This window comes from Carcharhinus amblyrhynchos, chromosome 5 (assembly GCF_965287045.1).
Source record: "Carcharhinus amblyrhynchos chromosome 5, sCarAmb.v2.hapA, whole genome shotgun sequence".
NCBI lineage: Eukaryota > Metazoa > Chordata > Chondrichthyes > Carcharhiniformes > Carcharhinidae > Carcharhinus > Carcharhinus amblyrhynchos.
The window spans coordinates 97,230,752-97,246,838 of record NC_137328.1 but is presented as its reverse complement, the minus strand read 5'-3'; the positions used below and the strand labels follow the sequence as shown (position 1 = coordinate 97,246,838).

General features: G+C 39.4%; 1 protein-coding gene across 4 annotated transcripts in view; it reads right to left on the bottom strand.

Annotated features, from left to right (window-relative positions):
* Positions 1-16,087, bottom strand: part of arhgef28a (Rho guanine nucleotide exchange factor (GEF) 28a) — a 393,722-nt gene that overhangs the window by 307,353 nt on the left and 70,282 nt on the right. For all 4 annotated transcript variants that reach the window (XM_080189269.1, XM_080189270.1, XM_080189271.1 and 1 more), the window contains exons 4-6: positions 13,946-14,239; positions 2,834-3,017; positions 1,399-1,588 (exon numbers count right to left, since the gene is read on the bottom strand). In XM_080189269.1, the coding sequence (XP_080045395.1) occupies positions 1,399-1,588; positions 2,834-3,017; positions 13,946-14,239 (668 nt within the window). The remainder of the gene's footprint in view (positions 1-1,398; positions 1,589-2,833; positions 3,018-13,945; positions 14,240-16,087) is intronic.

Genomic DNA, 16,087 nt, shown 5'->3' with positions numbered 1-16,087 from the left:
TAGTTATGCTATCCTTTCTAAGCAGGAAGAATTTCTCTACCTCTACCCTATCTAGCCCCTTATCTTGTAAGTCTCTATAAGATCCCCCCATCAGCCTTCTAAATTCTAACGAGTACAGACCCAGTCTACTCAATCTCTCTTCACAGAGACCCTCTGTAGTGCAGAGTTCTGCAATCTCTCCCCATTTCAAGAATATGCCACTTTATTTTTCATGCCAAAGTGGACAAGTTAACATTTTCTCTACCTTATATGCCATCTGCCAAATTTTGTCCATTCACTTAACCTATCTATATTCTTTTGCAGACTCCTTATGTCCTCTTCATATATTTTTGTGCTACCTACCTTGGCATCATCAGCAAACTTAGTAACCATACATTCATTCCTTTCATTCAGTTCATTGATAGATTGCAAATAGTTGAGGTCCCAACACTAAGCACTGTAGCTGTCTACATGAGGCCAACCTTAAAATGACCCATTTATGCCTACTCTCTCCTCCCTGTTAGCTAACCAATCCTCTATCCCAACTAATATCTTATCCCCAAAACCGTGAGGTCTTAATTTATGCAGTAACCAATGATGTGGCATCTTCTCAAATGCTTCCTGCAAATCTAAGAACACCACCTCCATAGGTTCCCCTTTATCCACATTGGTGTTATTAAGGAAGTAACAAACAATGAACTTGTCAAATATGATTTTCCTTTCACACAACCATATTGATTCTGCTTGATTGCATTGAGATTTTCTATAACTTCAATAACAGATTCCAGAATTTTCCCTATGACAGATGTTAAGCTGACTGACCTGTTGTTTCCTACTTTTTATTGCCTCTTTTTTTGAAGGGGAATTACATTTTCTATTTTCCAATCTGATGGAACCTTCCAGGATGTAGGGAATTTTGGAAAATTGAAATGAATGCATCTTTCGTCAGTTCTTTTAAAATCCTGGGATGAAGTTCATCAGGACCATTTTCTAAGTGCCCTCTCCTTGGTGATAATTATTTTCCTCCCTTCTTTTCGCCTCCTGATTCATAATTATTTCTAGAATGGCATTTGTATCCTTGACTGTGAAGACAGACACAAAATATCTGTTCAATTCACCCAACATTTTTTTGTTTTACATGATTAATACCCCAGATTCGTTCTCTGGAGAATCAACACTCACTTAATACACCTTTCATTCTAAAATACCCTGTAGGAGCTCTTATTATTTGTTTTTATGTTCCTGGCATTTTTTTTTCATACTCTAATTTCTCCCTCCTTATTAGTATCTAAATCTAGATGGAAAAACTTATACTGAGCCACGCTTGTGAATGTCCATCAATATTCAGGAGACACCATACTTATACTCCCATTAATAGTGGTAACAGATTTAAATTGCAGGAAGATATTTTCAACTTACCGCATTTTCTAAGTTAGCATCCTGTATATATCTCTGCAGAAGTAGAATATCTGACTCCAATGAGTGCCCTATCTTGTTTTCCATGGTCAGTATGAAAGTGTTTGGTCCATTAATACACTTCTGTAGAATGTGGCTATCCCCATAAGTCTTAGAAATTCTGACTGAGAGAGTTGCTTGGGAATTTTCAATACTATGACAGAAAAAAGCGAAACAATGTGAATTTCATTGTACCCCTCTTTTGCAATAGCTTTAACTAGTTATCTTGAACAATTCAAAACAGGAAAAAAAAGGAAAGAACTTCAATTTACATTAACTTTCACAAATTCCTAAAGAGCTTCATAGTCAGTGAGGTTACCACTGATATAATGTAGGGATATGCAATATTGTTAATTAGTGCAGAGCAATGTCCCACAAATAGAGGAGATGCAAACCTTCATAACCCAATGTCTTTTTTTCTGAATGTTGATTGAGAGATACGTGGTGGGTAAGACACTAGAGACTTCTCTTCTTTATCACCTGACATCATGGAATTTTTTACACGTGCTCAAGACAGCAGACAGGCTAAGTTTACCAGACTTCATCTAAAAGTGTCCACTTATTTTTGTTTGAGGCAGGTATTGCAAATGCTACTATAAAAGACGTGGCATTTTCAGAAATGCTTTGAACTAATTGGAGGCTGAGGTGGTATCCATATTATCCCCTTTGCTTTCTGTCCCAAGTTTGAGAGATGTTAGCTGATATTCTCACATTGTCCTCCTCATGCTTTCAAACCTCTGCAGTTTTTTTGACATGGTTAACCACATCATCCTCCTCCATTGCTTCTCCCACGTTAACAGGTTCAGTGAAATAGCCTTCAACTGTTATAGATATTGATAAATATATATTCCCACTTGTAAAGTGATCTACAATTCTGTCCCAACCCTGACATACACTTCATTCTAGATGTAAGACATTATACACTTAATTGGACATTTATCAGAATCAAAAGATTTTTTCATAGAATCCCTACAATGCAAAAGGAGGCCATTTGGCCCATTGAGTCTGCGCCAACTTTCTGACACAGCATCTTACTCTGTCCCAACTCCACCCTATCCTTGTAGCCCCACTAATCCCCCAAATCTACATATCTTTGGACATTAAGGGACAATTTAGCATGGCCAATCCACCTAACCAGCACATCTTTGGACTGTGGAAGGGAACAGAAGTATCCGGATGAAACCCATGCAGACAGGGGGAAAATGTGCAGATATCGCACAGACAGTCATCCAAGACCGGAATTGAACCTGGGTTCCTGGCGCTTTGAGGCTGCAATGCTGACCACTGTGCCACTATGTACTGTAGTACTGAAATTTAATTTCACTGTAGTAATGAAATTAAAAATAAATGCTGTAACGTTAGAACCGGAAGACGGACCTCTTTCATATCAGGTACTTACTTTTTGAAAAGGTCAGCAAGGCATTGCATCCTGTTCTGCAAAGCTAAGTCCACGGGTGTTATTCCTTCCTCATTGGGCACCATGACAGCTTGGGTACCACCAGGTTTGCACAGCAGAAACTGAGTGAATTTATAAAGACCTAATCTCACTGAAACATGTAGCAGGGTCTCCCTCTGGATTATCTCTAGAAACAATAAAGCAAATCAGGGTAAAGAGTTACTCCAGTTATTTGGAAGGCAAATTTTAAGTTTTCGTCTCTTTGATGACTGTCTGTCTTCAGCATTGGCACTGACAAAAACACAGGAGATAAATTACATCAAATTACAATGTCTGGTACTGCAATTTCTGCCACTGCCATCTAATGGGGTCCACAATCCTATTTCCCAACTTCCAAAAGCAACACAACAACACGGGTCAGAAGTGAGATTCTTAATTTTTAGCTGCTGTAAGCTTCTGCCCTCTTATGAAAATACCCAAGAGCCCAGAATGTGAGATTAGATTGTCACAAGAGCAAAGTGACTGTAGCAGTCCCATGTGGTCACACTTCCAGCAGTGCTGCTGCCTAAGCAAATATTTATTCTTATATATCAGAGAACATCAGAAGAGGAAATGTCTGTAATTTTTAAACATCTTCAGGATGAAAATCTTTTAAGGGAAAAAGACAAAGGACAGGTTATGTATACCCTTCATCATATTAAAGGTTATCAGTTAAAGACAACTGGAATATTCTAATCTTTCTTTTTCTTTTACAGCTGCTAACTGGCCTGCTATGTGCTTTAAACATTTTCTGTTCTTCTTTCAGACCTGCAGCATTTCATTTTGTCTGTTTGGAGTGAGAGCAGGATACTGGTATCCTGTAATTAGGTCTTCCAGCCTGGGCAGACTGGAAGTAAACTCAAAAGGCCTACTTAAGTGATTAAGCTGGTAGAAACTCAAGAAAAAGATACAAGTAGCACATTGAAAAAAAAATTCATATTGATGTACGATTTCAACACTTCTGTCTTTATCAACTGAAGTTCTCCACTTTCAAAACTACTCAGAAAATAGCACAAAATTTAGACTGGGCAAAGAACTGTTGCAAAAGTCCATGTCTCTTTTCATCTCAGTTACATGCTCAGGGAATAACTGCATTCTTGATCAATGCAGAGGGAAATTACAGCAGAATCTATGGGGCCTCCAGAGAAATCACAACACATATGAGCCTGAATCTTTTCATTTAAATGGACTGATGTGTACAAACAGGCAAAATAGGAGAATTGGCAATTTGTCCCCACAAGCCTGTCCAATGCTGATGTGTTTGTGTTTTGAATTCCACATTCCTATCAACTCCTTTGACTTCCTAAAAAGAATCTATTCACCTCCATCTTAAAAGTCAATAACCCACCTCCTGAGGTAGAGTTCCAAAGTCACACAAGCCTCAGGAGAAAAAAAAATCTCCTGGTCTCGATCCTAAAAGGACAGCTGTTAATTTAATGGAGAAAGGATGTTTATAGGTGCAAGTTAAGCATTCATACAGTAATATCCTATAGTGTAATTTCAGGATCATAGTCTTTAGTAGGAAAGGACCCACAGATGGATCAAATACCAACTAGTGAAGGACCAGAGTAAATCACTTGAGGCAATCAAACCAAAAGGTTTAGCAAATTGTAAAACATATAATCAGGTTTAATTTGTGCACAATGGTGTGCATATAAATGCCAAAGGAACAGATAATGCATCATAAAACAGTGATCACTATCTCTGTATCATCGGTCACAATGACAACACCCAACCATCATTCATGTTGCATGAAGCTGCAATAAGCTGGCACTGTGGGGAGACGGTGGTGCAGTGGTAATGTCACTGGACGAGAAATTCAGAGGCCTAGGGTAAAGCTCTGGGGACATGGGTTCAAATCCCAATAAGGCAGCTGGATAAAATTAATTTGAATTAATTAGTCTGGAATATAATCTAAGTAATGGTGATTATGACAATATCATCGATAGTTGTGAAAACCCATCTGGTTCACTGATATACTTTAGGAAAAGAAACTTATCATCTTTAACTGGTCTGGCTTACATGTGACTCCAGGCCTACAGAAATGCGGCGGACTCTTAAACTGCCCTCTGTAATGGGCTGGAAAGCCTCTCAGTTCAAGATAAATTGGGGACAGGCAACAAATACTCGCAGATTCCAGCGCATTTTAAGCACACATCATACCAAATATTAAAGGAAAATAATCCCTCCATAGGTTTTTCTCCTCTTCCAAAGTCTTTAGCACTAGTAATGATGTTAAGGTGAAATATTGTTTACTATAGATGGCACAACAGCACATTAGAGCACTTGTTCCAACAAAAAAAATGAAAAAATGTCTAAAATGCATTGTTTTTTCCGTTGCTGTGTTTAGTCTAAGACCTTCAAAATTCTTATTGGCATTCAGCAACTCTGAATGTCCATTTCACAGAGGCATACTTAATCCTGTGTCCTGCACAGCAAGCCAATGGTCAGAATCAACAATTCCAAATTATTGGGAGAATGAAATAATGGACAAAACTACATCCACTGATGCTAACTACCAGCAAGTGCACGGGAACACAATCTCAGCACTGTTTTTGGGGGGAGCTGTGGGAGTGCAGAACATCATCCATTTCCACATAATCCTGCCTTATCTTTGTGCAGTAGAGTTAGCAAAATCTGGGCTAATACATTCTTGACGCACACATTCATTATATCTTTGAATGTAATTGCATATGAATGACAAAGGACTGAAAAATATTCACTCTAATTATGCCAACAAAGTAATGTAGAGTTTTAACAAAAACAGTTTGGCGATGCCTGCAATCAGGACTAATTGAAATGCACAATTAAATAGGAACAATGAAAGAATTATGCATTGTTCTGGACAAAGACCAAATATTCACTGCATGGGATAATGTTACGACATACAGATTTCTGTATAATTAATATACACGAATTAAGCGATTACAAAAACGATCTCTCAGCCTGTGCCTACTACTTTGCTGTAATATATTTCATAAAATGTGTGGAACATGTAAATGTTGATGATCAGAGACACTTGGGTGCACCTATACAAGGAATGCATAAAGTTAGCATGTAGGTACAGCAAGCAATTCAAAAGGTAAAAGATATGTTGGCCTTTATTGCAAAGGAACTGGAGTACAGGAATAAAATTTTGCTACTATCATACAGGACTTTGGTGAGACCACATCTGGACTACTGTGTGAAGTTTTGGCCTTCATATTGAAGGAAGGATATACTTGCACTGGCGGCAGTACAGGCAAGAAACCTGACTAAGTATGTACCTATGAAATGGGCAGAGTTGCTGGAGACAATGAAGGTTCACTGAATTGACCCCTAGGATGAGGAGCTTGCCCTATGATGAGAGGCTGAGTAAATTGAGCCTTTATTCTCTGGAGTTTAGAAGGATAAATGATGAACTCATTGAAATCTATCAAGATTTTGAAGGGACTTGACAAGCTTAGGCATTGAGATTGTTTCCACTGGTTAGGGAATCCAAAACATGTGGGCACCGTCTCAAAGGGGTCAATCGTTTAGCCTGAGACAGAATCATAGAGGTTTACAGCATGGAAACAGGCCCTTCGACCCAATTTGTCCATGCTGCCCTTTTTTTTAAAACCCCTAAACTAATCCCAATTGGCCCATATCCCTCTATACCCATCATACCTATTTAACTACCTAAATGCTTTTTAAAAGACATAATTGTACCTGCCTCTACTCCTACCTCTGGCAGCTTGTTCCAGATACTTACCAGCCTGTGTGTGAAAAAATTGCCCCTCTGGACACTTTTGTATCTCACCCCTCTCATCTTAAACCTATGCCCTCTAGTTTTAGACTCCCCTACCTTTGGGAAAAGATATTGACTATCTACTTTGTCTATGCCCCTCATTATTTTATAGACCTCTATATGGTCACTCCTCAGCCTCCCATACTCCACAGAAAAAAGTCCCAGTCTATTCAGCCTCTTCTTATAACTCAATCCATCAAGTCCTGGTGACATCCTAATAAATCTTTTCTGCACTCTTTCTAGTTTACTAATATTCTTTCTATAATAGGGTGACCAGAATTGCACACAGTATTCCAAGTGTGGCCTTACCAATGTCTTGTACAACTTCAACAAGATGTCCCAACTTCCTTCACTCAATGGATTCTTAATTCTTTAAACCAGAGAGTTGTGGATACTCCATTGTTCAGTGCATTTCAGGCTGACATAGACAGATTTTTGATGTCTCAGGGAATTAAAGGATAGAGGGAGCAGGTGGGAAAATGGAGTTGAAGCCATGATCATACTGAATGGCAGAGCAGGGTCAGCGGATCTGAAGGTCTACTACTCCTGGTGCTTGTGTATCCCAAATCACCTCAATGGATCAACACATTCAGATACACTATGGTACTGAAGAATGCAACAGTAATTTCTGTTTGATGAAAAAATTAAAAATCCTATTTATAGGGGTTTATTAGTTTCTACTCAAAGAGAAATGCAGAAAAAAATCATCCAACACAAGAGTTATATTTGGCATCAAAGGATTAATGTTATTTTTGACCATAGTCTGGTATGATTTTCACTATAGTCCAGAAAACACCTATGGTTTAGATGGTCTTTGAAACAAATTGCAGAGCTACTGTGTATAGGATATCTGAACAATGAGGAGTTACAAACGCCGTGCAAGTGCAGATTTTTCAGCAGAGCTCTGCACAATGTTCACTGATCATCTTCTAACTAATTCATGATTGAGAACTCAAATGATCTAATCTTACAAGTATAATTTCCCAAAGATATTTACAATATTGCTGGTGTGATGGAATGATAGAAAATTTATTTATAGAGGACGACCTTGAGTCCACACTCACTGTCCATGGAAGTGTCGGCCTAAGCTCAAGGCTGGCAAAACCTAGAAGCCATGGATCTCACCGGTGATTTTCATCACCCTTCGCCAGCAATGTAATCAGGTTCACATTCCCAATTTAAATACATTTCAGTATATTACCATATTAACAAAGACCCACTCCCTGCCATATATTGAGCCTGAAGCACGTTTTCGTATTGCACCAAAGTCCTTTTTGAGTGTAATTTTAACTGGAAGCAGAGTAAAAGCAGCCTTACAGTGTGAGAGGGATCTTCTCTCTCAGCTTTGCCAAAAGAATAGCCACAAAATATATTAAGGAACAAGGAAACCAATACCAAAAACCTAAAGAACAGCTAATTAAGGAAACTAGAGAAATGGGGAGAAATTTCAAGGAAGTCTTAAGTTAAAGGAATAAAGGAAACTGACATTGGAACAGAGCACTAGTCACTGAAGATGAAGACAGATTTCGATGAAATCAGCTAGAGAAAAGCCAGAGATTGGATGCAATCGTAAGTTTGGTATTCTTGATTTACAGCCTTTGGGGAAAAAAAAGTATTCTGTTGGGGACTGAGTAGTAGAGATTTGGATGCTTTGGCAATTCAAGACCAAGGAAATGCTGAAATGAGATTTGGAAAACGTGGAGATGGATTCTTGATGACAATAGCTCATGGAAAGTATTGGCTGAAAGATTTTCAAGTGTGTCTTTTTGATGGCAGAGATTTGAAACATTTGTGACAATCATCTGGGAGCATTTGAGGAGAAATTCACAGGTGATTGATTGAGAGTTTCAAGGGGAGGGGGTATTATCCTTAAAATCTGTGCACATTTGTGAAGGTAAGGGGGAAGTGAAGGAGCATTGTATTACAGTCAAAATGTTCACTTTTTTTGCTATTAAAAGTTAATTAGCTTTCCTGTAATTCTGTTCCTCCACATTTTCTAAACAAAAGAAAATGTTATGGTCTTCAGAGCCAAGGTGCCATTCTGACACATTTCTGATTTTTCGCCTCCCATCCAATCTTATCACCTTGCCTCGTCAAAAGTTGGGTGGGAAGAGGTTGTAAGATCACCCCGTGAATGTGGTGAATTGTTAGAAGGTACTTTCATAGATTGTCTAGTTTGGTGCAGGAATGAAGATTCGCAAGTCGGGAACTTCCCATAAGTCAAAAAAACATAAAACATGTCACAGATGTACCAAAATGGACCATTCAGCGAGTGAATGTGGAAGGATAGTCAATGCAAGAACTTTGTCAAAATGGATCAAACTGCAAAAACCAGTTAGGATAGACCAACTTCTCCGGAGAACAATATTCAGAAGAATCATCTAAGTATCTTCAAGAAGAAGAACAAGTTACATTCACAATGTGGAAGAAAGCAATTACAACTGAGAAGAAAAGAATGTCCAGAAAGATGAGGAAGACCACTTTTCCATTCAGATGATTCTGAGGTTAAGTGGACAATCTATTAGGATGGAAGTTGATACTAGTGCTGCCGTATCTTTAATTCCTGAGACTACATACCAACAAAAGCTGAAACAATTTCCTTTAAAACCAGTTGATCAGATTTTAAGGATATATATGGAAGAGATTGTGGTCTTAAAAGGTTACATCATGATCAACAAAGAGCTGAATCAACCAACAGTACAGTTGCGTTTCTATGTGGTCCATGGTAATTTTCCATCTTTATCTGGAAGATCATGGTTAGAGGAAATAAAACTTCACTGGAGTTCTGGTAACAGATTGATCAATGCCAAAGCAAACATAAACCACCTTCTGGATAAATACAGAAGTGTTTTCGAAGATACACTTGACGCGTGACTCAATGAAGTGAGTTCAGATGAAACTCAAGATAATGCCTAATGCTCAACTAAGGAGTCTCAAAGGAAGAGCAGTGCCACATGCAATTCATCCTATGGTGAAAGAACTTTGACTTATAAACATGGCATGGTAGAGCCAGTTACAATGAGTTGCTGGGCCAACCCCACCATACTTGTAATGAAACTAGATGGTTCAGTTTATATTTGTGGTGATTAATTTCTGGTGGACCATTAATCCAGTGTTGTGAGCTGATCAATATCCACTTTGTTTGCTGGTTGTCAGGAGGGCAAAAATTCAGCAAGATTAATTTTTAACAAACATATTTACAGCTAATTGTTGCTGCTGAATCTCAACCATTGTTACACATGAAGATTTTTTTGTTACAAAAGATTGCCTTTTGGTTTAGGAATTACATCCATACCAACCCTATTCCATTCTAAAGATTGATGGATCCGATTTTAAGTGGTCTCACTGGTGTACAATGTTATCTGGTTGATATTCTAATTACAGGGTCCAGTGAACAAGAGCACTTGAATAATTTTGAATCAACATTCGAGCATCTTCAGGCACATGGTCTGAATATCAAGAAAGATAATTGTGACTTTTTGCAGATGTCAATCAAGTACTTGGATCATGTTATTGATAGTAAAAGCATACATCGAACACCTAAAAAGATGAAAGTTATTTTAGAAGCAGTATGTCCAACAAACAAGGTCCTTTCTGGGATTAGTAAATTATTTTAGCAAATGTGATCATAACTTAGCTGCACTACTTAAGCCACTGCATAATATACTGCATGTGAAACAGTCATGGGACTGGGCAACAGAATGTCAGAAAGCATACAAAGGTGTCAAAGATGTTTTGCAGAAGTCTGAAGTATTGGCTCAATTTAACCTGAAGCCACCATTACTGCTTGCTTGTGACACTTCACCTTACGGGGTAGGGGCAGTTGGTTCATATATTGTGCCTCTGAGGGAAGAATGACCAATAGCTTTTGTTTTGTGTGTTCTCACTGGTGCTAAATCTAACTCTGTTCAACTGGAAAAAGAAACACTGAATATAATAATTAGTTTGGGAAGGTTTCATGATTATTTATATGGGCACCATTTCACATTACTGACTGATCATTGACCCTTAACTATCATTTGTGGGCTATATAAAGACATACCATCATTTGCTGCTATCCAATTGCAAAATTGTCACTGACCTTTCCTGCACATTCGTATGATATAAAGTATCATCAATCAGAGTGCCCTGACAATGCTGATGCATTATCACACTTAGTTACCTACTGAGCAGATGCCACCGACTCGTTTTGCTCATATTCTTTATTTCTCACTGGTAGATAATTCGTTTGTGTCAGTTTCTCAAGGTCAGAGACATATCAGAAATGATCCCGTGAAGTGGAAGATAATGAATATGGTATTAAAAGGAACAATAGCCAGAACACATCATACATTAAGTTGATCTTTCTCTACACCCTAGCTATGACTGTAACACTACATTCTGCACTCTCCCATTTCCTTTTCTATGAATGGTATACTTTGTTGTATAGTGCGCAAGAAACAATACTTTTCACTGTATGCCAATACATGTGACAATAATAAATCAAATCAAATCATACAAATCCTGATTTGAAAACAAGGGTCAAGAAATCTTGAATTGATGTCCAAGGTGGATATCTACTGTGGGGAATCTGAGTGATCATTCCTCTTGGTCCATGGGGAAGAGTTCTTGAATAACTGTATGAGGACATGCTGGCATAGTCTGAATGAAGGAATTAGCACATAGCTATTATTGGTGGCCGGATGCTCAGACAGAAGAAAAAGTGGGAAAGTGTCAATCCTGTGCATGAATAAGAAATACACCACCTTTGTCTCCTTTCCACCCTTGACAGTGACTTAAAATGCCATGGCAACAACTGTATATAGATTTTGCAGGACCAACTGAGGGTCACATGCCCTTAGTCATAATTGATGCAAACTCAAAATAGTCATGTTGTTATCTTGAGATCTACTACATCTGGACAAACCATATAAAAATTTGACAAACTTTTTGCAAGATTTGGTAAACTGGACAAATTGTTAGTGGTAATGGTTCAGCTTAGTTGACAAGAGCTTGAGAGTTATTACAATTAAATGGTATTCAGCATATAAAATCTGCACCTTACAATCCACCAATGGATTCAAAGATTCTCAAAGATTCATACAATCATTAAACATTCGCTGAAAGTTTAAAGAGAGCAAGATTCATGATCACATCATGTGTGTAACTTTTTGCCATCTTATAGAAACATAACTCATGTGACTATCCAAAATTCACCTGCACTACTAATCTTAAAGCATGGTAGCACAGTGGTCAGCACTGTTGCCTCTCAGACCCAGGGACCTGGGTTTGATTCTTGGCTTGAGTCACTGTGCGGAGTCTGTACGTTCTCCCAGCATCTGCGTGGGTTTCCTCCTGGTGCTCCAGTTTCCTCCCACAGTCCAAAAGATATGGTAGTTAGATTCATTAGTCATGCTAAATTCCCCTTCAATGTACCCTAACAGGCACCGGAGTGTGGGGACTAGGGGGTTTTCACAGTCAATAAACTTGTGAGTTACTGTGCAAACTTTTCTTTTTGTTTAAAACCCACGATGCTTAACATAGTTAGGACATATACCTTCTAAACAATCTGTCATTTGTTCGTATTACCAAAGTAAATGACCACTCACTTAGCCACTTTATATTCCACCTGCTGCCTTGTTAGCCATTCATTTGATATAACTACACCTTGTTATGGCCACTTTATATCCTCCTCACTGCTCACATTCCCAGCAAATTTGGATAATTAATCTGTCCTTTTATCCAAGTCATTAATATGTATTGCAAGAAGCCAAAGCCCCAGCATTTTATAATGCCATATTTTCTCTGATTGATCATACTATGATTTTCTAAGTACGTCCTTAATAAAAGATTTCAGCATTTCCTGTTGGCTGATCTCAATCTTAATGACCTGTAGATCCTTGGTTTCTCTTTCCCTCCTTTCTTGAACAGCACTGTTGCATTTGCTAACTTACACTTCCCAGAGAGCATTCGAGAATCTAGGGAATTTTGGAAAATCTTAGCTAGTATATCCACCACCTCTGCAGCCATCTCTTTTAGAACCCGAGAATGTAGGTCCTCAGACCAGCTTTTAGTACCTTAAATTTCACGAATGCTTTTTCTCTGCGGATATTAGTCATAGTCATAGAGGTTTACAGCATGGAAACAGGCCCTTCAGCCCAACTTGAGCATGCCGCCCTTTTTTTTGAAACCCCTAAGCTAATCCCAATTGTCCGCCTTTGGCCCATATCCCTCTATACATATCGTAACCACATTACTATCTAAATGCTTTTTAAAAGATATAATTGTACCCACCACTACTACTACCTCTGGCAGCTTGTTCCAGACATTCACCAGCCTCTGTGTGAAAAAATTTCCCCTCTGGACACTTCTGTATCTCTCCCCTCTCACCTTAAACCTATACCCTTTAGTCTTAGATTCCCCTACCTTTGGGAAAAGATATTGACTATCTATCTTGTCTATGCCCCTCATTATTTTATAGACCTCTATAAGGTCACCCCTCAGCTTTCTATGCTCCACAGAAAAATGTCCCAGTCTATTCAGCCTCTCCTTATAGCTCAATCCATCAAGTCCCAGAAGCATCCTAGTAAATCTTTTCTGCACTCTTTCTAGTTTAATAATATCTTTTCTATAATAGGGTACCAGAATTGCACATAGTATTTGAAGTGTGGCCTTACCAATGTCTTGTACAACTTCAACAAGACATCTCAACTCCTGCATTCAATGTTGTGAGCGATGAAACCAAGCATGCCACTCTGTCCACCTGTTACTCCACTTTCAAGAAGCTATGAACATGTACCCCTAGATCTCTTTGTTCTTTAATTTTCCCCAAAGCCCTATCATTAACTGAGTATTAACTACCTTAAACTCCTCAGTCTTAATACCCCCTTTACTTCATGTAAGCAATTCGTGTCTTCTGCTGTGAAAATAGACGCAAAATATTTGTTCAATGTTCCTGCCTTTTCCTCATGCCCTATGACAATTTCTCCTGTCTTTCTGCCTTGCTTACTCCTCATTTGTATCTGCTTTAAAAAATCATGCAATCTGTGTTTATATGCATGCTTAATTTACTCTCACATTCTGCTTTCCCCATCTTTATCAACTTTTTGGCCATCCTTTGCCGGTTTCCAAAATTCTACCCGTCTTCAGGATTACCACAATTCTCTGAATTCTCTGCACATTATAAACCGCTTATTTTAATCTAACTTAATCTTTAACTTCTTTCACAACAGATCTTTCTATCCGCTACAAATTTTGAGAAGCATAACATTCCTTCTTCAAGTGTGTAGAGCCCCATTGTGTAAACTACAGATTAACTATATAATTACCTTGTCCTGCCAACTTGCCAAGCAGATTCCAAGATGGAGGTAATTCCAAATGTTCAATGGCAGCAGTCACCTTCTCATCTAAAGACTGTAGAGCCTCTAAAGATAGGTTAAATTGTTCAAGCAGAGTTAAGTGACTAGTGCAAGTCACTGTGTCAGCGCTTTCAACCAGAACCTGCGCTAGTTTTGACGCTATATCCTCAATGTAGGTTATCTTACTGCAGCCAAGGATAGAAACCGAATTTCTTTCTGTATACATGCAGGCAGAGACTGTAACATCTTCCAAAGTATCATGACCTGCAACAAAACCCATGAAAAGTATTAAAACAGAAAAATTACAAATGCAGTGCTAAATATTATGCAACATTAGGTAATATAAATATATTTAAGTGTCAGCCTTGGCTTATTTTCTTCTGAGTCAGAAAGAACATAACAAATAGGAGCAGGAGTAGGCCAACTAGCCCTTCGAGCCTGCCCCGCCATTCAATAAGATCATGGCTGATCTGTCTTGGCTCAGTTCCACATTCCCGCCCTCTCCCCATAACCCTTAATCCCCTCTCTTACCAAAAACCCATCAACCCGCGTCTTAAAAATATTTAGCGAGGTAGCCTCCACCACTTCAACGGGCAGAGAATTCCAGAGATTCACCACCCTTTGAGTGAAGAAGTTCCTCCTCAACTCCGTTCTAAACCGCACCCCCTTTATCTTGAGGCTGTGCCCCCTAGTCCTACTATCCTTTCTGAGCGGGAAGAGTCTCTCCACCTCTATCCTATCCATCCCATTCATCATCTTATATGTCTCAATGAGATCTCCCCTCATTCTTCTAAACTCTAACGAGTACAAGCCTAGTTTATTCAGCCTCTCCTCATAGCTCAACCCCCTCAACACCGGCATCAGCCTAGTAAACCTCCTCTGCACTCCCTCCAAGGCCAAAATATCCTTGCGTAAGTACGACGCCCAAAACTGCACACAGTACTCCAGCTGCAGCCTCACCAATGCCCTATACAGCTGCAGCAAGACCTCCCTTCTTTTATATTCAATCCCCCTCGCGATGAAGGCCAGCATCCCATTTGCCTTCCTGACCACCTGCTGCACCTGCAAGCTGGGTTTTTGCGACTCATTCACAAGGACCCCGAGGTCCCTCTGCACCGTCGCCTGCTGCAGTTTTTCTCCACGTAAGTAATAATCCTTCCCACCATTATTCCTACCAAAGTGGACCACCTCACACTTGCCAACATTAAATTCCATCTGCCATTTCCTGGCCCATTCACCCAGCCTATCTAGATCCTTCTGTAGACTCACCACCCTCTGCACAGTTTGCCTTTTCACCAATTTTGGTGTCATCAGCAAATTTCGACACCCTACACTCAGTTCCCTCCTCCAGATCATCTATATAAATGGTAAATAGCTGAGGCCCCAGCACCGACCCCTGGGGCACTCCACTAGTCACCATCCGCCAATCCGAATAGCACCCATTGACCCCCACTCTCTGCCTCCTATTTGACAACCAGTCCTCTATCCACGCTAACACCCTACCCCCAACTCCATGCCCCCTTACCTTCTGCAATAACCTCTTGTGAGGTACCTTGTCAAACGCCTTCTGAAAATCAAGAAAGACCACATCCACCGGCTCTCCTCTATCCACCGCCCTAGACACATCCTCATAGAACTCCAGTAAATTTGTCAGACACGACATCCCTTTAACGAAACCGTGCTGCGTCTGCTCTATCAAGCAGTTCCCCTCAAGATGCCTCGCTATTTCCTCCTTGATGACGGATTCTAACATTTTACCTACAACAGACGTTAAACTAACCGGCCTATAATTCCCCGCCTTTACTCCTTCTCGCAGTTTGGTATAACCGGGTGGTTTACTAGACTGCTTCAGAGGACATTTAAGAATCAACCACATTGTCATGAGTCTGGAGTCGTATCCAAGTCTGACAGGATAATGATGGCAGCATTGCTTTTTAAAAATGGACAAATGGACACTACTGAACTAGATATATTTGAATGATAATCTTGTAGTTTCATGGTTACCAAACTAGCTTTATATTCCAGAATTTATTTCATAGATCGTATAATCCCTATAGTGCAGGAGGCCATTTGGTCCCTCAAGTGTACACCAACTCTCCAGAACAGTACCTT